The sequence below is a fragment of the Primulina huaijiensis genome, chromosome 12 (assembly GCF_012295235.1).
Source record: "Primulina huaijiensis isolate GDHJ02 chromosome 12, ASM1229523v2, whole genome shotgun sequence".
NCBI classification, from domain to species: domain Eukaryota; kingdom Viridiplantae; phylum Streptophyta; class Magnoliopsida; order Lamiales; family Gesneriaceae; genus Primulina; species Primulina huaijiensis.
In genome coordinates this window covers 4931443-4957250 of record NC_133317.1, presented here as the reverse complement: position 1 = coordinate 4957250, position 25808 = coordinate 4931443, and the positions used below count along the sequence as shown (strand labels likewise).

The following is a 25808-nucleotide window of genomic DNA, read 5'->3' as shown; positions in this document are numbered from 1 at the left end:
ATTATATTACTTTGTTAATATAATAACATTAATATGATGATAAATTTATATTAATTGCACATTATCTAGATTATATTATATTTTGTGCTTAAACATTATTAATTACATTTATATAAAAATGATTATATTACATGATTATCTATAAAAAAAATTACTTAAAAAAATTCAACTGCCTGAGCGCCGCCTGGGCGGCCGAGGCGGTAGGCGGTCACGACCGCCCTCCACCGCCTCCCGTCATTTACAACCTTGATTAAGTTGTACAATTTTAATAATAATTGTAATAGATTTCAACCTTCATTTTTCCACCAAATCAACTTCTCCAATTCAACATAACCAAGTACAACCTGGAGGAAACTACAAACTATATTATGTTAGACCAAATCTCAACTATATTATGTTAGACCAAATCTCGATTTGATTAGCCAATATCAAACTCCAATCAGATAACATTATTCTTCGTAAAACCCATAAATCTAAGAAAATAACAGGATTAACAACGGTGGATATATATCAATCCCAAACACAAAAATACAACAATCCAGCTTTTGATGAACATCTATTGTTCCTAAAAATTATAGCCGCTCGGTAAGTAATTGTTGGTAAATATGGTTACCGATTCATGAAAAGGACCGTCGTAACAATCTACATTTAGCATCATACATCTTGGTCAAGAAATAACATGGTAACACCTTCCCATTCAACGAAGCTAACATTACGGATCAGGTTGCCTTGTAGCCGCCGTAAACCGCTTGGCAACAGGTTCTTGATTTCAACGTTCTACCTAGGCAATTCTTGATTACAATACAATGGAAATGATAGACCCCTGTGAAAGAAAAAATATTATGACTAAGATGATAGATTTCAAAAACTATCAAAGCTAAGATGACAAGTAGTAAAATCATGAATAGCAATTAACAACTAAAGATGCATACAAGATCAAATGGGTATTTTTCCCTCAAGTCACGGGACATTCATTCTACAGATAAAGCTTTCTCGCTTCTTCACGTGAGGTAGCAATTAAAAAGAACATTAGAAAGGGATAGAAAAAAACAAGCAGGAAACGAATGAAAAGGGCAAATGCAAATGCAAATCAGGGAGAATCAGATTTTGAAACGGGGAGTCCCCTTTAATCATTATTAGCATACATATACCGTAAAAAGGTATCATGATGATGCATTATGAGTAAATATTCAGCAATGATCAGATAGTTACCAAACTCCAAAGCTACAACATCGAAGTGGGATCTTCCTGGCACGGTGGTGGAACAGCAACTGGGGAAATCTTTACTGAAATTAATGGCGAGTAACCTATCTCATAATTAACAAGCACTGGCCCAAATATGTTGAATTTTTCTGCACTATTGTGAGCAACTTCTGCATCAGAACCCCGCTTAAATATTACTTTTGCTCGACCAGACTCATGATCAACTTCAGTCTCAGATTCCATCAGAGGCCCAAACCGCCTGAACATTTTATTAAGATTTATTTCAGAAGGAACACAATTTCTCGGTTCAAAGTTCAATATAAGCTCAGCAGGTGATGATTCTTGCTTCTTTCGTCTAACATTCTCATCTGAATCTGAGATGATGGTTGGATAGGTCCGGGTGGAAAACCTCTTTCTAGAATGTGATTTACGACCAGGTTTCACTGATTTTTCTGCATCAAAGGGCACAACTTGAAGATTGTCGGCGTCGTTCTCGCAATTATGCAACAATTGTTCCTCCGCATAGTTCTGGACAATCCTGTCCGTCCAATAAGAGTCATTGACATCATCAAATTCAAAGTCTTCAGCTGATCCTCCAGCTGCTGGAGCAGCTCTTTTCTTTCTACCACGTCTATTCAAAGCACTTGAACTTCTGAAACCCTTGAAGAAAGTGATAACTGTATTTAGGAAGTTATGCCGTTTCTTGGGTTCCTGTGCCACCAGTTGAAGTTGAGTTAGCATCTCGTCTAAAGAAAAATCCCTTGAAACATCCATACTTTGCCTTTCAGATTGTTCATATGCATTCAGAGAACCATCATTTACTGTTTCATCATTGAGGCCCTTTACCATTGATGTTGAACCTGTCAGTTGGCAGGCTACTCTACGGATGCATTCACCAATTTTAAACGAAGGCTTAGGAGTTTGATTGGCCGAAATAGTTACTTTTGCTGCAGGAACAGCTAGCCTTTTCTCTGACCCATCAGCCAGAGGGTCAAGTGCTTTCCGTTTTTTACTAGAAGCTGAGGAAATCGATTTATTCACATCTTTTGCAACTAATTCATCTTCACCATCACCCATTAATTCTGTCAAGCTTCTCTCCTTCCTAGACTGAAAGCTGTCTTTTGGAATGTGTTTGCTTTTGTGGGAAAGGACCATATCATCACTAGTTTCTTCTGCGTCATTTTCCAGTAATTCCCCAGATGAGGGGAATAAAGTTGGCAGGCGGTAGCCCTTAAAACAACAAAATGCAGACAACTGTGCCCGAGCAATAACAAGATCCAATCGATCAGCCCCAGAAGAAGCACGAGGTGCTAAATCTCTAACATACTCAAGAAGTTTATCTGGTTCAAAAGCACAAGGACGAGCAGATTGATCCACACCGGTTCTTAGACTCGATTCATTATGTATCCCAGCATTCTCTACGATCTGAGTTTTAATTTTGTCATAAGCATCTTCTGGTACACACGAACATGCTAGACCCAATTCTATACGTCTAGAAATCTCTTCCAAGGCACAGTCAACAGCGTTTTGAAATGCTTCAGAATTACTTTGCTTCTCGATCTGGGAAAAATGAGGCCTGAAAGGCTTCAACACAGATGCATCATTCCAAGCAAAGGTTCGATCTCCAAAATATGCTACCAAATAAGAGTCTTTCTTATAATATTTAACAGCCCTTTCTGATGCATCTGCAGGATCAAATACCTGTCCAGGCCACCAGGGATAGCTCCTAACTTTACCCCAGACCAAATCTGAGAGAGAAAATTTACCCTCATTTTCTGGTGGTGATAAATAACCTGGTTGGTTCATTCGCAAGGAGCTTGCAGATTTTACCGGTTCCTCAATCAAAAACTTTGAATTTTCACTCTCATAAGCAGGCTCTTCATTTTCAAACGTAGGCTCCTCCCTGTAACCCACTTCCTTTTCTCCACCATATGTTCGGTCAAATTCTATTTCGTCGTCCACATTCATGAGTGTAGTTTCAGAAATATGGTCTTCCATTATATGAACCCCATTATTTTTTCCAGAATTATCGTCTGCTTCTCCAGGATTGTTTACCTCAACAATAGAAGTAATCATATCAGAGACACGTGCCTCTGCTACATTACTTCCATCAATCTCCTCACTGCTTTCACGAGTTCCATCCCCCGCCAAAACTTTCGCTTGACATAATGCAAACTTCTCATCGTTAATTACTTCAGTATCTGATGTGCCAATCAGAGGTTGATCTGCATACCTCCCAGAATCTGCTTCTACCATTTCCTCATCTCCTACACAACTCGGGCTTGTTGTATTGAGTAGATTATCGTCAATATCAGGTTGAATTCCAATCACGAGGCCCTTATCTTCGTTTATTGCAGCAGTATTTACACCACCATCAACATGAGTTGGTTCATTTGAGAATAAATGGTCTTTCTGAACCACTCCAGTTTCTATGTCTCTGTTAGTCTTCAGGCATTCATTCTTGTTTGCAAAACTCATATCTCCATCTTTGAAATCCAATACATCATCAGAGTCCATGACAGTAGCTTCATGTTTTTCAGTGGAAAAAGTGTATTCACAAGAAGATTCTACACCGGCATTTGAAATACCATCAATCCCATGTGTTATATCACATTCCACGCAATCAAAATCTTCTATACAAACTTGATTATTATCTTGATCATTAGGTACAAGGGCATCCAACTTAAGAATCAGGTTCTCTGTTTCTGTGGCAATAACATCTCCTTCATTGGTCTCTTTTCCTCCATCGCCATTAGTGCTTGCACTGACAGCATTAGCTCTCAAAATTTCACCATTCAACCTACCACTAGATGAAACTTCTTCACTAGACAATGGAGCTGCAACATCTGAAACTGATACAGAGAGATTCAAATCCACAGAATGACTAGGATCAATATCACCATAATCAATGGTGTCAACTGCACCAGAATTAAATAAACCAACTTCCTCAACAGCATGGTCTTCACCGTTAGAGTTGAGAGAAAAATCAGAAGGTGCGACTTGGTCAGAAGCTCCGTCATTAGTTGCCTCATTCATTATAACAGAATCAGCATCCAAGAGATCCCGACAAGGAGCAGAATCGTTAGCAGGGTACAACACCTTGACTTTGCTTAAATCACCTTTTCCTTCAACAACAGCTTCCACTGGAGTTCTCAAAACTTCAGTTGTTCCAATGTCAGAACTACTGGCATTATCAGCTGTTTCATCTTTAGCCACCTCTTCAATCACCATGGCAGACGTCCTCACTATAACTTCCTCAGACTGTTCAATAACAGAGTGCGGCGTCACCAAGGACAACATACCCGTTGAAGAAATTCCATGATTGCAACTGTCATCATTCACAACACCAACCCCACTCAAAGGTGATTCGGTAGCAGATTCACCATACTTGGCTTCTTGATTTTCAGCAACATGTTTTGGTTCATCCACCGTATGCACCACCTTGTTTTCCTCCAACTCACTTCTGCCTCCTTCATGAAGGGTATCCAAAGCCCTTAGAAAATCTTGACTCTCAGACGTATGACCCTCCAAATACCCAGCTTCTCCGGCTAGGTAGACACCTTCTTTTTGGACACCAACACCATCAACAAACACATCAGACCCGACAATTTCCACCATCACTTCTCCCCCATCCCCCCCTTCGTAGGAATCCTCAGTATGTTTCTCACTTTCGACAACTTCCCTTAACGTTTCACTGGCTAAGTTAACAAGAACAGGTGACCCTGAAACACCAGCACTACATACTAGGCCAACATCACCTTTCTCATCCTCCATAACCAAAATATCTGAACAAGCAAAATTTCTACTTTTTCAAAAAGAACCCGACTTTATCAAGAATTGGAAAGATTCACACAACCTTAACAGTAGAAAAACACAAATCTACCGAGAACGCATTTGAAACAAAGGTATCTTCAAGAAAATTCCGTGTGTGAATACTATTGAGAAAACAAGTAGTGTATTGGTTTTGAAATCGAGAAGTTGAAAAAAAAAAGTACCTTCTTGGGGACGTTCTTCTGGCAAATTAAAGCTGGGATTTCTGAGGGTTTTTAGAGAGAGAGAGAGAGAAAGAGGTACAGTAAATAATCCACTGTTGGGCACGATGAGTTAGATTTGAAGATGTGTACAAAAACATGACAAAATAAGCAAATGTCCTTGTCCGTTTTTTCTGGTGAGTTTCAATGCGACTTTGAATCATCTATGCGACTTTAAGGTTCTTTTTTTTTTTCTTGCTTTGTTTTTTTTATGGAAAATCATTTTCTTGATCTAAATTAATATAACTTTATTCTTCTCATTTGTCGAAATGTATAATTTATATTAAAATTAGAGAGAGAAATACATGAAACTAAAAGCTTTAGCTTTGTTTACATTTTATTTTACAATGTGATGATAAAATAAACATATAAAATTCATTTAATTTTCAAATTCTTTTAAGTTATGGTTATACCAAAAAATTAAGGTTAATATATTAAAAAAAAACTCAATTATATTTAAATATCACATATGCCTTTCTTTTTACGTTTATAAAAAAAGCAAATAAGTAGAATTTTTTTTAGGATAAAACTGATACATTCATAGATTATAAATAAAGTCAATTCTTACAAATGAGTTTAAATAAAAAGGACTACAATCTTTGTAATCAACATCCACCAAATTTCTGAGACCAACAGAAGCAAGTTCGTGAGCTGCTTCGTTGGCAGAACGTCAACAAAAAGTGATGGTGAATCCAGATGTTTGCAGCATTAGTCTTCTAATAAAAGAGATAATGGAAGCTTCATGTGCTAAAGCATTAGGATGACGAATAGATTCAACAACATTACGAGCATTAGTTTCTACAATGATATTGGTCCACTGGAGATGATAGACTAAAATAATACATTCTCGAACAACAAGTAACTCAGTCAGGCTGTCTTGAAATAAGTAGAATTATTTCAAAGAAAAATAAGTGTAATCATCCTTAAAAATTATCATCCCAATCTATATTTATTTATTGGATATAAAAATGATATAAAATTTCAAAATTTTAAATAATTTATAAGATTAAATTTATTACTTGAACAAAAATATAATATAAATATAAACCTATAAAATTTACATAGATAAATTATTTCGATATAAATAAAAATAATAATAACAAAGTCAAGCGCACCACATTTGTGATAGGAAGAGATAACGCTTTCCCTTCGAAGAGCAGCCATGGCCAGCATGATCATGGCTTCCACCAAGAGCTTCATCAACCTCGTCCCGCCCATTCCCGCGCCTAAAGCCACTCTTTCTCCCAAAATACGCTTGCCCACATTCCCAAAACCTCTTCAACTTCCTTTCTCCCTGGATGAAAGGGGCGGCACCATCAGAGAGAAGCTTAGTAGCGTGAGAGACACGGAGGCAGACGAGAAGCAGTCAAGAATTTTGTTGAAGATGAGTCGAACATCTCCGGGTTTCCGAATTCTAGAAGTTCCATCGTTTGGCTGTCTGAAATTTTTGCTGATGTGTGGAACTTTCACCCTTCAAACTACTGAACAAGCTCTCGCGGGTTCAGATATTTCAACCAGCCTGCAGCCGTTTTCGTTTTTGGGGGATCTAGGCGATATTAGCACAGGTTTTGCTTCAGTTAGTAATTTCTCCCTACAACTTGAATTATTGCTAGGCTTCAAGCATATATCACGAACCTTGAAAAAACACGTAACTTTTGACTTTCTACCTTAGGTAAGTAAGTCGCATTTCAATAATCGACTCTTGGTTGTTTGACAATTATTTATTCTACCCTTGTTTAAGTGATGAAATCTTTCAGTTTTTCATATGAGTTAATAATTTATCGTTTCGTTTAGATAAATTATTGGGCTTGCATGGAAATGCTACATATAAATTTTACCGAGTAATCTTACTTGCAGGCATTCTTGCTGATATTTTTCTCTGAACTTGGAGACAAAACCTTCTTTATCGCGGTAAGATAGTGGTAACTTCGAGGTGCTTTATGTCCTTCAACTTGCTTTCATATGAGTACATTGTGCGCAAATTTGAATCTATAATCATAGTGAAATATGATTGTTATCAATGTAGATACAGTAAGACACATATTGAATCAAGACCCCGTGTTTTAATATGGATGTTAATATCTTATAGAGTTACTCAATCATATGATAAAATCATTTTACAGTCTCTTATAGAATCACATCCAACTATTTTACTGGAGTATACTCTGATTCCCAGTATGTTATTTGGTGTTATATATATGATACATTTTGGGGTTATTGATTGATCTTCTGTGCAGGCACTTCTAGCTGCTAGGAATTCTGCTGCTGTCACTTTTATTGGGACTTTTGGTGCACTCGGGTTAGTTGGTTGATTATGGATAAGCATTTGTGATGCATGGTCTTTACACTTGTTCCAGTATTGATTGAATCTCCTTATTCCCCTAACCAATGAACCAGAAAATGTTTGCTGATTCGTAGCTCCTTTTCACTAAATAGAGTTAAGGGAAGTTATGATTCCTTAGGTTTAAATTTCCATTGCATGAATGAATATGTCATAAACAAGTGTTAATTTGGTTTTGCAGGTTGTATTTATGAATTTACGTGGTCACATAATCATAATTCTTTGCATTTTGTCTTAATCTGGATGACTGCTATAATATTATTTTACGTTCTTCGAACATTAAAGATATACCTTGCAAATATTGGAAGTAGATATGTTATGCCGATCTACTCTAAGCTTTTGAACAGTACATTGTAGAGCTCACGATATCTAGATGATGTTGGTTCTCTCTTTGCACTCATTGATGTTTTATAAGCAGGGTAATGACTATCATATCGGTTATCATTGGACGAACTTTTCACTATGTTGATAACATCCTTCCATTCAGGTTTGATTCCCTGGTAACTTATACAAATAAAGAAGCTTTTCTTTTGGTTTATATAATATTCCTTACGTCGGTGCTCTCTGGAGCATTAGTGTTGTGAGATTCCAGAGAGTAGTCTCTAGCAGGCATCTAGAGCAAAATTATCGTACCAGCTTGCCTGCATCTATCTTTAATTTCTCTATAAAAAATAACTCTTTCTCAAGAAATTATTGAACTTCTAGGAACATTGGTGGATAGAAATGTAGCGGAAGGGGGCCAAACTGACACTTTACTTTTTTCGAGGATGGGGCAGTAATATTAAAAGGGAGGCAGTGACTGCCATTATCGGTCTCACTCTTTCTCTATTGGCTTCCAGGGATTAGTTTACTATCTTGCCAGTTGCTTAGGCATTTTGTTTGGCAGCTTCAATTGGACATATTCAAACTCCCAGACGAAATTAAGGGTGACTTCAAGCCATATTTCCTAATGATTTCATCGTTACAGGTTTGGGGATGCCAATTTGCCAATTGATGATCTTGCTGCAGTTTGCCTCCTGGTAAGGATTTTAGCCAGAACAAAAGCCACCCCGTAGTCATTCATTGATATCTCAAATTTCTGATCGCCCTTGGCTAAAAGTTATGGCAACTTTGGTTTATTGTAGGTGTATTTTGGTGTGTCATCCTTGGTTGATGCCTCCTCAAGTGATGGGGTAAAAGCAGAAGAAGAACAAAAGGAGGTAAATATTTCGGCAGAAAGGCAATTATAATGATAAAGTCTAGTTGAGAATCAGCTGAACATCAAATATTTCATTGAAGTTTGAGGACTAGGAAAATCACATTGACATTGTAATGAATGATCATCTATAATCTGTAGTTGGAATTCTTCACAGTTGTTATATATTGTTTAGGAACTCAGCCTGTTGTGGTCATCATCCATGAGTCTCCAGATATATGGATGTTAGCACTGTGCTGTTTCAGCATATAAAATCTGTGTCTCAATATGCATAGTCCAAATCACCAAGTATTTGAGTCTGGGAGATACTGTAAATTGAATTACTCTGTTTCTTCAGTCTGTTGTATGGAATGATTTAGTGACAGCTACTCTTCACTTGGCATGGGTTATGATATTTATCAGTTTTACTGTTGACATGTCAGAGTTGTCTGTGGCTTAGAAATTTGTGAAAGTAGAATTACTCGGACGGTATGCTTTAACTATTCATTTCTAACATGTTACTATTGGATATACTTATATTAATCTCTGTTTAATATTATAATTTAATATAAGTATATCTAATAGTTACGGGAAAATCATACTTCCAAGGTGTGGCTCAATAACGATTATGTGACTCAGGAAGCCCTTGATACTTCACTGATGCATCTTTCCATTTCACATCTGATTCTTTTTTACGGTAACCGAGTGCATTAAACATTTATCAAACTTATATAAAACATTTTATTTCTCCAGGCAGAGCTGGCAGTTTCCGAATTTTCAGGATCCGGTGCGGGTATTTTGGCTGCAGCTAACACCATCTTTAGTACATTCCTTTTAGTTTTTGTTGCTGAATGGGGTGACAAATCTTTTTTCTCCACTATAGGTATGGTGAAAACTTCTTTAGATAATAACTGATTCATCTTTTACTTTTTTTCTTAATTTTGTTTGTTGGCTATTTGAGATATTTGTCGTCCTTCTGGATGACCGAGATTTGCATGCATAGAACTAAGAATCTAAGATTAACTTTTCATTTCATTCTTTAAACATCCTTTAAGCTTATTGATGCATTCCTTCAACGAGTCTTCTGTCAAGTATCCCTGGATACATGAACATCCAGGGAGTTGAGTTATCTGATTGGATAACATGGTTCTTCGCTACAGCTGAGCTAAAGAGAGAGGGAGACTATTTTTTTTGTCTGGATTGACTATGTAAATTTTTCTGAGGAATTCTTATGCATGTGATTGGATGTCCAATTTTAAGCACTAGCTAAAATAACTTTCTTTAGGTTAGATTCAATGGTTTATGAGGTAACCCTGATATCTTCTCTTTTGTTTTCAGTACTTAATCTTTTTGGGAACTAATTAGTCAAGTTTATAAGAATAAATGTTCTTAGCTTACGATAATGCAAGCGTTAGACTTTGAATGCCATTATCAACATAATCCTCTTTGTTTCAGCTCTTGCTGCAGCCTCATCACCTCTTGGAGTCGTTGCAGGGGCACTAGCTGGTCACGGAGTTGCTACATGGGTCATAATCCTCAGCAATTCCCTCAAATCACTTTCTTTCTCCACCAAAGAACTTGTTATCTAATCCTCTTAGCATAATGAGAACGAGAAAAGATGTTTTGCAATCAAACATCACAAATCTACATATACTATTGTGCAAAATGTTTAGATAGATGTTATTACAATTTAAGTTGCATCACTAATCATTATTTGAATTCTGAAAGTGCATGATTAAAATATTAGCTTTGAAAGAAGCTGAACTGTCCAAAATCTTAAACTTGTATTTGCTTGTAAGTGATGTTTTATGTATGCATATTTAGTATATTTAAGTGAGAGCTGGTAACTCTTCGCAGCTTGCTGTTCTAGGAGGGTCTTTTCTGGGAACATACCTTTCTGAGAAGGTCGGTGGTTTTTCTTATACGTGTTTATCATAGATGAACGTTAATTATTCGATTGTTGGTAAAATCTTGGATCATCTGATCTAGCTAGCCTAGCTAAGGATTGTGACGATGAAAACAGGTTATTGCGTACATTGGTGGTACCCTGTTCCTTGTCTTTGCTGCTGTCACACTGATTGAGATCTTCACTTGAAGTCAACATTGCCTCTGCCTGCATTGAAGACCTTAAGAGTATTTTTGCGGGATTATATTCTACATGAGAGTTGAAGTTAAGCTGCTCAATCTGTGGAACATATATTTTTTTACTTCGAGCTAGGTAGCCAGGTCATTGATTATTGTATCTACACTTTTTCAAAAGGAAATTTTTGAATTTCAATGCAGATAATAGGCTTTCGATTTTCTGTTCCATATGAAATGTTTAACAAATCACACTACACAATCTGGTCTTGTATGTATGTATTAGGATCGAAACGGTGGCTATGCAGTCTAGAGGCTAGGGAGAGGATAGACCCTACTTGGCTCAGAATATGAAAGTACTTGCTGCAGAGTTGCAATGATTTTTACATGTTAGGATCCGAAAGGGTATCTGTGCGGAAAATTAATTTAGCATATATTAAATAATGTTCGGATCTGTGCGGAAAATTAATTTAGCATATATTAAATAATGTAAGGACTTCTTTACGTGTTTGAAGTCTAAATACCTCTCTTTTTGTTTAGGAAAGGATCCACTAAAAAGGTTTCAGTACAACGTTAGTTCTATAATTCACAATCCACTTGTAGCATTTAAAATATTATCCCAAGAAATGAGAATTCATCTGAAATATAAATTGTTGTACATAATCTTCGATGTCATCTCTAATTGCTCTCTTGAAGTAGACTTTATCATCAATCTTCTCAAAGTTCTTCACGCGCTACCTATTGATAACACTGAGATAGGCCGGAGGTGGAGTTAGAATATGCATTATGTACTTGCATATTAAAGCACTTTTACTTGAGTAAAATATCAAATTTCTTGTATTTGTATAAAAAAATCCAATTAGTATATAAGACACTACGCTATGCAGAATTAAACACTCTACAATCAAACAACAGCCACAGCACGTTGGCAGGTCCATGCCTCCGGTTGTGCGAATCAATGTACATGCATCCCTGTCAATCTACGAAACCAAGCCACAAAACACACCATGGATCCTTACCATCTCTGAGGTCAGATCCATAGATAATACTGGAGGTAAATTGGACATGACACCGCCAAAAAATGGACATGACACAGTTGTGTAACGACAAGCAAAATATTTTCAAAGAATTTGGAATATCTTTTGAATTAAGAATAATAAAATGATTTCGACATTTGAAATACTAGTTATGTTTTCAATTATCGAAACATACTTTTCAAGTTGTTAAGTTCTTACGATGAGTAAATAATGGTCTAGTGGTTTATAAAATGAAAGAAGAGTCATATTGCAAAACACAGAACATATTTGTGATGCAGATGGGAGGAGGGCATGTGAGCACATATGAAAAGATCATATGTTGGCAGTACTAGAGGTAAAGAAGATCATATTTACATTGATTATATATGTACCACATAGGTAGCTGTTTTCTTGCATCCATATCTCAAGGAAAACTAAAAGTCAATATTATCATTGCATGGATTAACCCTTTTCTTAATTTCTTGAGTAATTTGGAACAAGGGTTCTGCCAAAAAATTTGGTCAACATTAATATTGAGTAAAGAATACAATTGAGATCACACCTTTCCGGCCCTTTCTGTTTTGATTTCGATTCCATGTTCACCGTTATCATCTGATCCTTATATTTAATCGTCTAAGCCATACAGAATGTAAAATCATATGAAACACATCAAACCTCTGGGCTGGCTGGTTCAAAACAAAATGTTTCCTTACAGCTCTCAAACCATCCCTCAACCTTGTATATCGTTCTCCTGAGTCTGCTATTTCGAGCAATATCTCTTTCAGTCGTGGAATTTCCATAATATCGACCTGTATTGAGAAAGCTTCCCACCTTAGAACGTCACTAAAAGGTAACACGTAGTGATCAGATAATATCACAGGGATGCATTCAGCATGAATGGCCTCCACTATCCTTGGGCTAGCTACTTCATATCCACTAGGACATAAGCAAAATTTGGAACTTAACATAAAGTCATAATAATCCTGATCTTTGCGAAGGTATTCATGAACTTGGAGGTCCTTGTCACGGTCTTTCCAAAAGTTGAGGAGGATTGGCCTGATGGGGCCGTGAACACCACCTGCGAAGAATGCAAGGTATGGCCTTGAAATGTTGGACGGTGGTGACCTCAGCTTGGGATTTATGTTGCCATCATAAAGATTGATTTCTGGTAAGCTTGCATCTTTTTGTGGATTGAAACCTTCAGAGGAATTGGCATTGCACAATACCCTAATTGATGTGTTGTATAGGAATGCATTTCCCTGTGAAGCCAAAGGCCCCTAAAAAAATAAACCAATAAAAAAATCAATGATGAGAATATTCTAAAGAGGTTATCATTTGATTGAGAACTTTTAGGTCATTATTTTATATAGATCAAACACAAGATGTATCTTTATGATTACCCAATCATGGCAAGAGAGCATGAAATGATCAGCTCCTCGAGTTCTATTCCAGAAGGGGTGTTTTGTCGATATTATTCTCACATAATCAGATACAAAAACTTTGAGTGGACTGGCATCATGTGAGTTAGGCTTGTACAGGTACTTGACCATATGTGCGACACTGAAGGGCAAGAAATAAACATGAGCAGCCTTGGGATTTCTTGTCCTGAAGCCGTTATTTCCATTCTCTATCTCATGTATGAATCGTCCCTCACTTGAGTAAATGCTTTTGCACGGCCCATCATGTACTATTGGGATCTCCCCTTCTTCATATACGTAAATCTTAAATCTTCTTTCCATTTCCATGTAACTCCTAAGAATAATTTTCAAACACAAAATTCATTAAAAGATTCTATGAGTTGTAAAATCTTTTACAATGACTGGTACTTTGCTCCTGATTATTCAAATCTTGATATTTCAAAATTAGCAAAAAAAAAAAACATCTCACTGATTATTCAAACCTAGTAGAGAATAGAAATTGAAAACCGAACAAAAATTCTTAGCATAAATCGAAAACGAGAACCACTCACTGATAAAATGCCACTGGATGTCGGTAGATTTCGGCGCTGCCATTACTTTTGTCGACGGAATTAGCTGCTTTTCTGATTGCTGATCGAGCTTTAGCTAGTCCCATCTCCAAAATAGCAATATCTGCTCTGCCCTGCAATTACACAACCAAGTAAACGTCCAATCGCCATCGCCAATTCATCAAACTCAAATCATATATCCACATACAAAATGAACATGATAACTGACAGGTTTTGCACAACGCGCAAAACTAATGATCAAAACATCAACATTCTTTCGAAATGAAAGTTGTTTTGCAACTCCACAGCTGTAGAGATGAGTTAAGTATCGATTCATTCATACCTTCGAATTTCCAGCGGAATCGAACGACGACCCAACCTGATCAATTGTCTTATCCTCGAGGAAGAAAACAATGGCAATTGATGCTACAACAACTGCGGAGAACACAATGACTCCATCAGTCTTCCTCATCAGCGCCATTTCTCTCTCAGATTGAGTTTACATACGTATGCTCATGCTATCTCTCTGTGCGTGTGTTGCATGGATGAACAGTTGACGGTTTGATTTGACAGAGGGAGGGAATGAAAACGCGGGGAGTGTATATACATTTCTTATATAAAATTCACTATTTATTTTTTATTTTTTTTTGTTATGACATAAATTAATATTAGTAGTAGTAATGATGTCAAAAATTTTAAAATTAACAAAAAATAATAATATTATTATTATTATTATCAAAATCAGGGATGAACTGATTTAATCGGATCGAAAATTCGATTCGATTAGTTCAGAAATTGGATTTTTTAAAAAAAATCGATTTATCCAATTTGATATCATTTATTTATTATTATTATTATTTTCAAAATTAGAGATGAACTGATTTAATCAGAAAATTCGGTTCTGATTAGTTAAAAAATTGGATTTTTTTTTTCAAAGTTTGATTTAATATATATTATTATAAAATAATTGACTTAAATTGAATTATTATTTATACAAATTAAATATTCTTTTTCATGATCATCTTCTTGGGTTGACTCCATATGTTTTCGTGGCAACCGAAGGACGTTCCACATGTCGCTACAGCGGCACGTAAATCACACGCACCGCCTTCTGATGCGGTTTGGCCGCTAGCGCTAGAAGCAAAGCAAGCCCGAGCCACATCACCTCTTTGAAGCGTACACACGAATCAACGATATATTTTATAATAATAAAAAATAATACTAAAAGTTGAAAAGCCATGCAACGCCGAATCGATGCGGCAGAAGGTAGAAGAAAGGAATACATGATCTTCACCAGATCAACACTCTAGCTAATTGCATCGATTCTTCATGTTCTTATTTACTCGATATACTTCCAGTATTCACATCTCGATCACATCTTGTTCTTATTATATATGGATATATGTTCATGTATAATCATCAGTTGATTAACTGGTCCAAAGAAAGCTCGGCGGATATGGGATTTGTGGTGGGGTTCTCTCTGGGTTTTGCATTGGGTATTGGTTTGATCGTGGCGTTTGCTTGGTACCAGAATACCAGATCCAAGCGCCGCATTGATTTGGTAAGCCCAGATATGATATAAATATATATATACTGATTATTTTGCATGTCTTTAATTTCTTTAACTATGGAACATCATATATATTAGGCAGCCACAGTTGGAGCTTTTGCCAGGATGACAGTTGAAGATTCCAGGAAATTACTCCCGCCTCATTTATACCCTTCCTGGCTTGTCTTCTCAGAGAGACAGAAGTTGAGTTGCAATTTCTTCCCTAGCTATAAGCAATAAATGTTGATAGTGACAGTGACAATATCATCAATTTGGTGTGTTTTTAATTAATTGATGGGTGCAGTTAACTTGGCTTAATCATCACCTGGACAACATATGGCCGTTCGTTGATGAGGTTAATTAATGTTTTTTCTTGCATTTTCTAAACCAAAAACGCCGTTTTCCAGTTTTTCTTCGTTGCATGATGATATCTTTGCGCCTGCAGGCAGCGTCGGAGATAATAAGAAACTCTGTGGAACCAATGCTTGAACAATACAGACCATCAATTTTGGCCTCTCTCAAGTTTTCCAAGTTAACTCTAGGCACTGTGGCACCACAATTCACGGGTGACTACTCGTGTTACCCTTTTTTCAATGGGTTAAATCTACGATTTATTGATAAAAACCGGAATACAGACGATTAAAATTTCGAATTAGCTAACTATATCTCCAAAGTAGGTATCCCAAGAGAGTACATACGTCTTCTGGAAACGTATAGCTTAATATTCGCGAGTGTCAATATTAGGCTAGCTCTACATGTTCAAAGGCTTTACATATTCGAAGAGCTTACTGTTACAAGCTGTCCGTATACTATAGACGGCACAAGACATAGCAGGGATATATTTTATTAAAACCGCGGTTATAGGCAGGATAAGACTCATGTACCTTTTTGCTTTTTTATATGTGAATTAGGTGTTTCCATCATGGACTGTACAGATGATAATCCCGGGGAAGTTATTATGGAATTGGATTTGCAGTGGGATGGGAATCCAAATATTGTACTTGATATCAAAACAAAAGTTGGTGTGTCAATACCAATACAGGTATTTTGCAACTTGATATGTGTGCGTGCAGGGATGCAGTTGTATTACTTTCTGATGCATTTCTTGACCATAGGTGAAAAATATTGGATTTACTGGAGTTTTCAGGTTGATGTTCAAACCACTGGTTGACGAGTTTCCTTGCTTTGGAGCTGTCTGTTATTCCTTGAGAGAAAAGGCGAGTATTATCGACTAATTTTAATACATTTATCTTGCTGTGTATACACGAAGTGTCACACGAAGACACCGTATACATACTCAAACATAGATATATATACACGAGCAGAACCCAAGATTTGCGAGGATAGGTCCGGACCAAGAAATGGTGCAAGTGACTCAATGAAATTAGGAGAGGCAAATCTTGAAGCTTTGGAAAAGTCACATAAAAAATTAATTTTTTTCTCATTTGAGAAATGCGATAATCGCACTTTGAATAGGTCAGGCCCGGTAACAGGATTCGCTTGACCAGTGTATTCATGTTGTTTTCCTTTGCAGAAAAATCTTGACTTTACTCTTAAAGTTGTTGGTGGTGATATATCTACAATTCCAGGAATAGCTGATGCCCTTGAGGTTTGGTTCTTAACATTTAAACTTTTTACCTTTTCTCCAATTCTGGTAAGTTCAATAGTGGAAGTGCCTCAGTCTTCTGTAATCTTTGGTAGAGTACAATAAAAGATGCTATTGAAGATTCCATCACCTGGCCAGTCCGCAAAATCATACCCATATTACCTGGAGATTACAGGTAAACGATCATTTAACTTGCATAATTCAAGATACAAGTTTTAATTATATTTTTAGTTATTCTTTCATTTTCCTGTTACAGTTATCTTGAGTCAAAGCCAGTTGGGACACTGGAGGTGAAGCTCATAGAAGGCAAGGAGTTGACAAACAAAGACTTCGTTGGCAAATCTGATCCATTTGCCAAATTATTCATTCGACCTTTACGTGCCACGACGAAAACCAGCAAAACAATTGTATGAATGTCTTATTTTGAGATTCTATTTTGTTTGGTTTTTTTATTAACTCAAATCTAATTTCCCAGAACAATAACACAAATCCAATCTGGAATGCACACTTTGAGTTCACCGTGGAGGATATATCCACTCAACATTTGACTGTAAGAGTTTATGATGATGAAGGAGTTCAAGCTTCTGAATTCATTGGTTGTGGTCGAGTGGCACTAAGTGATCTTGACCCTGGTAAGGTAAAAGATGTATGGTTGAAATTGGTGAAAGATGTTGAGTTTCCAAAAGACCAGAAAAACCGCGGTCAGGTCAAGATTCATGCTAGAAGATTTTTAGTAGTTTTATGATGTGAAAAGATAACCATAGAGTATTCATATGCATAACATTCATTGAAGTTTCTATGTATATAGGTTCATCTGGAGCTCTTGTATATTCCTTTAAGCTCCAGGAGCTCGTATTTGAATCCTTACGACCCTGATTTTAGATTGACTTCGTTTGAAAAAACCCTTAAACAAGGAAGTGGTACTGATGGAGGAGATGATTCGAGAAAGGATGTTATCATGAGAGGAGTTGTTTCGGTGACGGTAATATCTGCACAAGACTTGCCGGCTACAGATATAATGGGAAAATCTGATCCTTTTGTTGTGTTGATGATGAAGAAGTCTGAACAGAAATACAAGACTAGGGTGCGTAGTACTTTAGATACCCAGCAGGCGCACACATTATATATATAGATTTTTTTTATATGTTGTTCACCTACTGTGCTTACAGCACCGAGATAGACATAATAGACGGACAATATATCAAAACTATATATATAACTTCTCGTATTCTGTCTTATTTTTTTCATTCTTGATGATGTTCAGGTCTTAAATGACACCTTGAATCCAGTTTGGAATCAAACATTTGATTTTGTTGTGGAGAATGGGCTACATGAGCTACTAATGTTGGAGGTATATGATCATGACACATTTGGGAAGGTAGATGCTCATAATCGATCACTTAACTAGATTCACTTCCACTCTTTAGATCTCCTCAGTATGTATATATACATGTATATATGTGAATGATTTATATATGTAGGACAAAGTAGGAAGATGCGTTATGACCCTTACAAGGGCTGTGTTAGAAGGCGAATTCACGGACAACTTCCCCGTCGATGGCGCCAAATCCGGAAGCTTGAATTTACATGTCAAATGGACGCCCCAACTAATCATCCGAGACTGATCTCACTCGTTTAAATAATATGTTCTAGTGTAGTTACGTCTCACAGATAGGAAATTCTATGGTTCGAGTCATTTTGTTGCACGAGGCTCCTTTAGAGTAATGCATTCTAGTTTAGTCACGCCCCCAAATATATGCATATATGCTCACCATCGGAATATGAGAAAGATAGGCATAATTTCCCTTGGCCGAAACTCCCTACGATACCCTCTGAGAATATATAATTAGTATCTTTTGTATTAATTGCGGTTGAAATATTTATCCAAACATGATAGTTTTTGTTATTTTTAAATTAATGAATTTTTTTTATATTTTATTAGGAAGAATAAAAATATAAAATTATAGGTAAAGATAAGATTGAAGATTTAAAAAAAATTATTTTAATAAAAAAAATCATCTAACAAAGTTATATAAGAAGGGTATAGTTGAAATTTTGAAATAAGATTTTATCAAGTCAATTAGCAGTTAGTTAGCTCAACTTTAATTAAATTGGAGTCTCTATTGATAGTGCAAACAGTCACTCAACTAAAATAGGATCTTAGTTATGTTGGAATTTATGTTTTATGCATTAGACGATCTTTATGTCAACATAGCGAAACCACTTGAAACCATATTTGGCGTACGACGAACGTCGTTGCAGATTTACTGGTGTTTTTTGCTATTTCTCATCTAACTTCATTTGTTTGAAAACTTGGAGATTTTCATTATTGGTTTGTAAAGCTTGTAACCGACATATTCTTCATATAATAATAATATAGATATATTAGTACTCTGGGACACACGTTTGTGTTTGCGTAATTCTTTTTTTTTTTTTTTTTTTAAAAACAAAAAAATGGTACCATTAAAAAATGCAAAAAAGTATAGTGTTTTCGTAAAGAAATAGTTACTAAAACATAATAGAAACGTCAATTTTATTATTTTTCAAAACGAGTGACATTTTAGTAAATTAAAAAATTAGTGGCAAAAAATGGGTGTTGTTTTGGTAAATAATAAAACATCTAATGGCTAAAATAAGAAGAGATCATATAAATAATTAATTTGTTTAATAATTTTTAATTTGTTGATAATTAAGTTAAGATATATTCATAATTTCATGCCAAGTTTTATCAATTAATGTCAACAACAATATTTATATAACTATGACTATAATAATAATTAGAATAATAGCACAATATTTTTAAATGTTTAAAGATAAAAAAAATAAAAATTTGAAATTTTCAATTATAGAATTTTTGTCACGTAAAATATAGGGACTAAAATAATTGTTATAAAACTTTTCATGCTATTGTTTCACGTAATAATACCATCTTGATTAATTTTTTTTGGCAGGCCGGTAGAGTTGATGTTTGGGTTTTGAAAATGATGCACCCTATTAAGTGTGAAAATTTATGAGCCACTCATCAAGCCACGTATTTATTAAAAATTTATTTGAGTTCGTTTAATGAGACCTATTAAGATAAACAAATCAAATTCAAAATTTACAATATTCGGTTAGTTACCTCGTGAACAAGTTCGTGGACAGGTTCATGAGTAGAGCTGTCAATTTGGGTTTGACCTTTCAAGTCGGTCGTCCGGCCACACAATTTACGTGGATGCCCATTTAAAGACGGATCTAAATAGGCCAACATGTACGACAGATCTTGAATGAATATTTAAAAAATACATTTACATTATAAATTTATGGTGATATATAATTTTTTAATGAAAGTTGTGAATTTTTTTGTATTAATTATTTTGTATAAAATGTAAACGTGTGAAATCAATAATTAAAAATTTTATTAATATTTTATTGTATAAAATGTAGACATATGAAATCAATAAATAAAAATTTTATTAATATTTTTATAAATTTTTCTTTATCAAATGAAATTTTTAATTAGTTATAATAATTTTTTATTTTTCTTTATTTTTTGTGGAGCGACCCGCTTAACCCGCAACCCACCTTAAGTTAGGTAAAGGATTTTCAGCTCGTCGAGATAACGGGTCGGCCTGTCTCGCCCAGTCAAAAGACGGGTTTTTGGCGGGACAGGTCGGCTCATTTGACTGCACTACTAATGAATCAACTATTAGACGAAAAATAAGGATTTTGATATTCGATTTATGAAAAGCTATAGTTAAATTTATTAAATTTATTTATTATGATAATATTATAAATTTTAATAAGAAGATTATAAATTTTAATAAGATATATAATTTAGTTTTTAATGAATATACTAAATATTTATTTTTATAAATAAAATTCGAGTTTCGCCTCCATTATGAACCAGTCAAATTCAAAAGCTCTGCTTAGCTACATCTCTAGCCACAATAGGAGTTGGAATCCGAACCAGATTTTTACTTTGGAGTGATCTTGGTAAGGTTTTGCGAGATATTTTTCAGAAATTCAAAAGAATTGTAACGTTATACTCACGAGTTCACGATGGCTACTGTTGATTGCGTGTCGAGGTTTTTAGATAAAGTATAAAGTAGACAGTCCTAATTTTACTGGCTTTGGAAATTGGAATCGTCGATGGTTTTTCCTTTATTCGAATCGAAGGGAAATCGTTGTTTTTGCTTTGTGAAGAAATAAAGGTCGGTCATCTTCGGATAAGAAAGAAAAACCGCGTACAAGGTTTCCTCTCTTGAAAACTGAGACCATGTTTAATCTTCTACCTTCTGCCAGCTAATCGCTGGATTCGATGCAGTGCCCGAGCCATGCTTTCCGATACAACGGCACCCTTTGCGCCTGCGACCCGGGGTATCTCTACAACTTCAGCGGAAACAGCTGCCACCTCTTCGTGGATGACCGGGGTGCGGCCATCCATGTCAGCAGCGGCGTCAGCTACGACTTCTCGGTGCCTTTCCCTGGGACGATATTCTCTTTCGATTCTATCAAGAAGTTCACCCAGTCGCAGGCCGTGTTTCTCGAGGCAACCCTGGTGATGCTGCTCAGCTGGCTAGCGTTCTGCCTCCTCCTCCGCTTTGTCCCCCGTGGTTCTGACGGCCGATCTCTTTGGTTCAAGATCCGCTGGTGGGTTAGCCGTCTGGACATCTCATTCGCCACAAGACACTGGCTTGATGACCAGAAGCCCGTCCGCAAGCGCAAAACTGAGCTTGGTGGCACTTTCTCCATCGCCGGTTGGATACTGTTTATTGGCTTGTTTGCCGCGTGAGTATTACGAAATTTGCATTAGTTTTCCCTCTCCCCTGCGTTTGGAATTTGGGATTGTGAATCACCACTGCTCCGGCCTACAGGTTACTTTACCAAATCATCTCAAAGAGAAGTGTCGAAGTGCATAATGTTCGAGCCACCAACGAACCAGATCTGGCCTCCTTTATGAATGATCTCGAATTCAATATTACTACAATATCCAGTATGAGCTGTGCGCAGTTGCGGGGTCTTGGCACTCTGGTTGCCGGGAGTCCATCCCTCGTTGATTATAGGGTCCTTCCACTTTCAACCTTTGCCAACTTTTCTTGCCTGAACACTACAGCTGGACCAACCATAACCCTTCAGTGCAATAATTGCATGTTTATTAGAGATTTGGCCTATGTCTCGTGGCAGTTTGTTGATCTTCCTAATAATCCTGCTACTGCGGTCGGCTACCAATTCAATTTAACTGCAAAGAATCAAGCAAGTCGGAAGCATCTGAGTTTTGTCAGTGGGATTCTTAGAAACGGCAGCAACCTTGACAACAAGCCAATTGCATTCAGAGGAGCAGTGCCAAACATACTTAAATTTAATCTATTTCCTCGAATATATCACAATTTACACGATCTAAGGCTCATCCAACCTCTGTTTCATGGATTTCTTCCTGGTTCATATTATGTTGAGCCAAGCCAACTCCAAGCATCACTTGAGAATTCCAGTAATGGACTCATCAACACTACCTTGTCTATCAACTTTCTCTCTTCATATATAATTGAGATTGACAATCAAAATATTTTAGGACCGGGTGAGCTATTTTGTCGTATGAACTCTCATTGTCAACTGTTATGAATATTGGATCTGTATTACATTTGTTGAAAATGTTCGTGATACTTGCATCATTAATTGAACTCCTTGGAAATACATATTATCTGTTTTTTTATTGTATCGCTGTAACTATTATTAAATGAATATCTCTGGAGTGATGTTCTGTATAGGGTATTTCAACGTCAGATTTTCTTCATATATTATACTGAAGGTTATGGGTGGTTAATTTCCTTGTGACGTCAGGTTTGTAAAAATCCATGATAATGGTAGCCGCTACACTTGTTGACCAGAATTTCATTTCTTTATCTTTGAAGTTGCCATTGCATAGACACGCAAATATTGTAAAATTTATAAGCTACTGATATAGGGTTTGGGGAGTATCTGTGGGGCATGGTTTGTTTTTTGTGGTTTAGGGTTTATGCATTGCCATGTATTTCGTTTTCAATGTTGAAAACCATGGGGTTCGGGCTTTTCTTTTCAGTTTGGATTGGTTATGGTGTTTGGTTTGTAATGTCACCCCTCTATGGTGGTACTGCAGTAGGTAATTGATAGGATTTTGTTTTCTTTATTGAATGTGTGAGCCAAGCCTTGGTAGGAGCATTTCCTCATAGGAACTTTGATACTTTCTTAATTGTTTGGAATTGAATGTTCCTTATACAGTAATTTGATATAACTTGGTTTTTCCACAAACGCAGTGAGCTTCCTTGCTGATCTGGGTGGCCTTTATTGCATAAGCATCGGTATTTTTTACTACTTCTTGGTGCAAGTATGTATTACTTTTAAGTCAAGAATTTTGTGCTATTGCATTTGTCATGCTTAGGAACACGGTTTTGGATGTCAGTCCCATATTCACACGTTTATCCAAAATTACACTTCTATCATCGTAAATTAAGCTTGCTTCTTCAAAAAAAAAATATCAAGCTTGTTTTTGTGTGAAAGGTCGCAGTTTGAATTACAAATTTTCTTCATGGACTAGTATTTATTCCAAAATCTTAATCTTATCAGCACCTATGTGACGTGCTACAGGATTTACTAACTCAATTTAAATTCTCCTACTTGGTTGAACGAGTCCATCCATGAGTTGATTCACCATAAAATAGAAATCCATCATCTAATTATATTTAATAACGAAGTTTTTCCATTTCTTAGTTTGAATACAGAATCAAGAGGCTTCGCAATGAGGATAGTGTAATGAGGAGGATTAGAGACCGTCGAAAAGCTCAAGAACGCTGGGACAAAGTAAGTATTTACACCTCTAAGAAACTATATAGAAATCAAATTTGTAGTCTTGCATTCACTTTGCTTTGTATTTGTTTATTTAGTGTTCGATGATTTTTATATAGTTGCGAAAGTATGTGAGGTACACGTGGACATCTAGATCATTGAACAACTATGGAAGTGATACCGTTGAGACATCCTGTGCTGGCATAATGATGAAGCCATTTCATCGAATTGGCTCATCACGTGTACGGAAACTGTCAAGCAGAGCAGATACGGTCAAGTTTAGCAATAAGACCAGCTTGCCCTCGGAGAAGGTCGGCACACTCATCTTTCATTGAATACTCTCATCCTGCTATTCATTAATGTAGCCAGATCTTAGTTTTTTGAATGGATTACTGTAGAAATCTGTGCCAGAGCATCTTGGTACTGTAGATGTCAAATCTTGCTCAAGTGAAGCTAAGTTAAACATAGAAGCCAGATCGTCATTTTCCGAAGAAGATCCAGTGAGTAGCCCTTATGCTTGTCGTTTCTCAGTTGATAACAATTTAGTTAGATATTATACGAGTGGTTTTGTTTTTTTCTTAATTTTTTTTTATTTATTTAGACTGAAGTAGTTTTTTGGGACAGAAAACCATTAGACTTTGCTGATTGTTGATATTTGTCAGGTGAGATTTTGCTTATATTTTTGTGATTTCTATGTTCAGGAAGGTCTGCCCCCTCGAAATTTAGAACCTAGAAAAGATGGACCTAGCTTTTGTTCGCATATTGGATGTATCTGCCAGGAACGAATATTTCCTTTTACCAGTGTCGCAGATCTTCCTGCAATTCGTCCGTTCGGTAAGTCATAAAATCAGTAAGTCATAGAATCAGAAACTGATATAACACACTTCAGTTGTTTCTCATAAATTGGTTGTGAAGTGAGGATACTTTTATTGGGATGTGATTCCCAAAACCACTAGCTCTAGTGTATGCGTGTGTGTGTGTGTACACTAGAGCTAGTGGTTTATATATATATAGTGACTACTTATCTTAGGTGAGTTAGATGTAAGACACAAAATGAATGTCCTATTTTTTAGAAAAAACTGAGAGCTCGGTTATGTTTTTCTATCGCAGAAGTGAGGAGTCCTGATGAAATCAATATCCTGGAACTTCAGAAAAACCTTCAAAATTTGTACGAATATAATGTATTATTGAGGGATAAATTAATAGCAGCTTGTTCGATGGTCGATGTTTTAGCTAAGAAAGAGCCACCTTCCACGGTACAATGTCATGAGTAGCTCTATGATGTGAAGAAAGAAGCACTGGAGAGTCGCTTTTCTCTTATCTGTCAAACATTTCCAGTGCATCTCACATGAATCAAACAACTTGCACGATTGCCAGAGGAATCGCCAATTGAGGCCTCGGAGATTTCTGCTGCTAAAGCAATGCAGGAGCCATGCGTAGAAGTAAGGGAATATTGTCAAAGGATCATGGGAAATATTCTTTTTATCGACGGAATTGGCTTCCTCCTATCATTCAATTTTATGTTTGCAGAATTGTGATGTTCTCTTTTTTGTTGTTTTACAATTTATTTTATTTGTAGGGTAAGTTTGATAGTCAAAAGGTGTTGTAATTTAGTATATAGTTGACTGGTAGGGCAGTTTGATAGCCAAAAACTTGATGTTTATGCTTTGATTCTTTGAATTACAAGCCCGCTATATGGTTCATGTATAGATTATCAGGTGACCAAAAACTTGATATTTATGCTTTGATTCTTTTAACTTTTTATCTTTACCAAAATCAATGGATATCTTGTGTTTGAAGATATTTAATTTTAAACCCGAGTTTCATGTTTTTTTTATATTTCACATAATCTCCCTTTCTAACATAGATAACGAAATTGTCGATTCAAATGCACTGGAATTTAAAAAAAAAATTTATATTGAGATTGTTGTGTTTAAAATATTTTTTGATATCTAATTTATATTGATTTTGACAACAAGTTATAACATAAAAGACCGAGTTAAGAGCTTTTATTTTTTATTTTATCACAAAATCTAATATGA

At 36.1% G+C, this 25808-nt stretch overlaps 5 protein-coding genes across 9 annotated transcripts; 3 read left to right on the top strand and 2 right to left on the bottom strand.

Moving 5' to 3' along the window:
* Positions 1–716: 716 nt before the first annotated feature.
* Positions 717–5312, bottom strand: LOC140989218 (uncharacterized). Of its 4 annotated transcripts, none has more exons than XM_073458362.1 (3): positions 5199–5312; positions 1213–5112; positions 717–823 (listed from the first exon to the last, which is right to left on the bottom strand). In XM_073458362.1, exon 2 carries the CDS (start codon positions 4975–4977, stop codon positions 1225–1227), a length of 3753 nt encoding a protein of 1250 aa, XP_073314463.1. In that variant the 5' UTR covers positions 4978–5112; positions 5199–5312; the 3' UTR covers positions 717–823; positions 1213–1224. The 4 variants fall into 4 exon arrangements, with proteins under 4 accessions (XP_073314463.1, XP_073314464.1, XP_073314462.1 ...); XM_073458363.1 differs by having other exon boundaries at positions 1213–4988; XM_073458361.1 differs by having other exon boundaries at positions 1213–5312.
* Positions 5313–6364: 1052 nt separating this feature from the next.
* Positions 6365–11919, top strand: LOC140989784 (protein PAM71, chloroplastic). Of its 2 annotated transcripts, XR_012177571.1 has the most exons (11): positions 6365–6810; positions 7092–7145; positions 7472–7533; positions 7994–8062; positions 8543–8594; positions 8700–8774; positions 9503–9632; positions 10205–10275; positions 10607–10654; positions 10773–10975; positions 11716–11919. XR_012177571.1 is itself a non-coding variant. In XM_073459182.1 (10 exons), exons 1-10 carry the CDS (start codon positions 6397–6399, stop codon positions 10842–10844), a joined length of 1047 nt encoding a protein of 348 aa, XP_073315283.1. In that variant the 5' UTR covers positions 6365–6396; the 3' UTR covers positions 10845–11059. The 2 variants fall into 2 exon arrangements, 1 of the variants encoding a protein (XP_073315283.1); XM_073459182.1 differs by lacking the exon at positions 11716–11919 and having other exon boundaries at positions 10773–11059.
* A 533-nt stretch (positions 11920–12452) lies between these two features.
* On the bottom strand, positions 12453–13920 carry LOC140989340 (probable glycosyltransferase At5g25310). Its single transcript, XM_073458542.1, has 3 exons — positions 13814–13920; positions 13245–13596; positions 12453–13121 (listed from the first exon to the last, which is right to left on the bottom strand). Exons 1-3 carry the CDS (start codon positions 13915–13917, stop codon positions 12453–12455), a joined length of 1125 nt encoding a protein of 374 aa, XP_073314643.1. The 5' UTR covers positions 13918–13920.
* A 1109-nt stretch (positions 13921–15029) lies between these two features.
* Positions 15030–18841, top strand: LOC140990287 (synaptotagmin-5-like). Its single transcript, XM_073459897.1, has 13 exons — positions 15030–15371; positions 15459–15565; positions 15666–15714; positions 15805–15925; positions 16271–16401; positions 16475–16576; positions 16894–16968; positions 17061–17140; positions 17222–17372; positions 17441–17671; positions 17774–18049; positions 18230–18343; positions 18447–18841. The coding sequence occupies exons 1-13, from the start codon at positions 15213–15215 to the stop codon at positions 18588–18590; spliced, it is 1740 nt and encodes a 579-aa protein (XP_073315998.1). The 5' UTR covers positions 15030–15212; the 3' UTR covers positions 18591–18841.
* A 2134-nt stretch (positions 18842–20975) lies between these two features.
* Positions 20976–25475, top strand: LOC140989860 (uncharacterized). Its single transcript, XM_073459343.1, has 8 exons — positions 20976–21735; positions 21822–22522; positions 23238–23308; positions 23692–23781; positions 23886–24077; positions 24165–24266; positions 24468–24600; positions 24877–25475. The coding sequence occupies exons 1-8, from the start codon at positions 21266–21268 to the stop codon at positions 25038–25040; spliced, it is 1923 nt and encodes a 640-aa protein (XP_073315444.1). The 5' UTR covers positions 20976–21265; the 3' UTR covers positions 25041–25475.
* Positions 25476–25808: the final 333 nt, after the last annotated feature.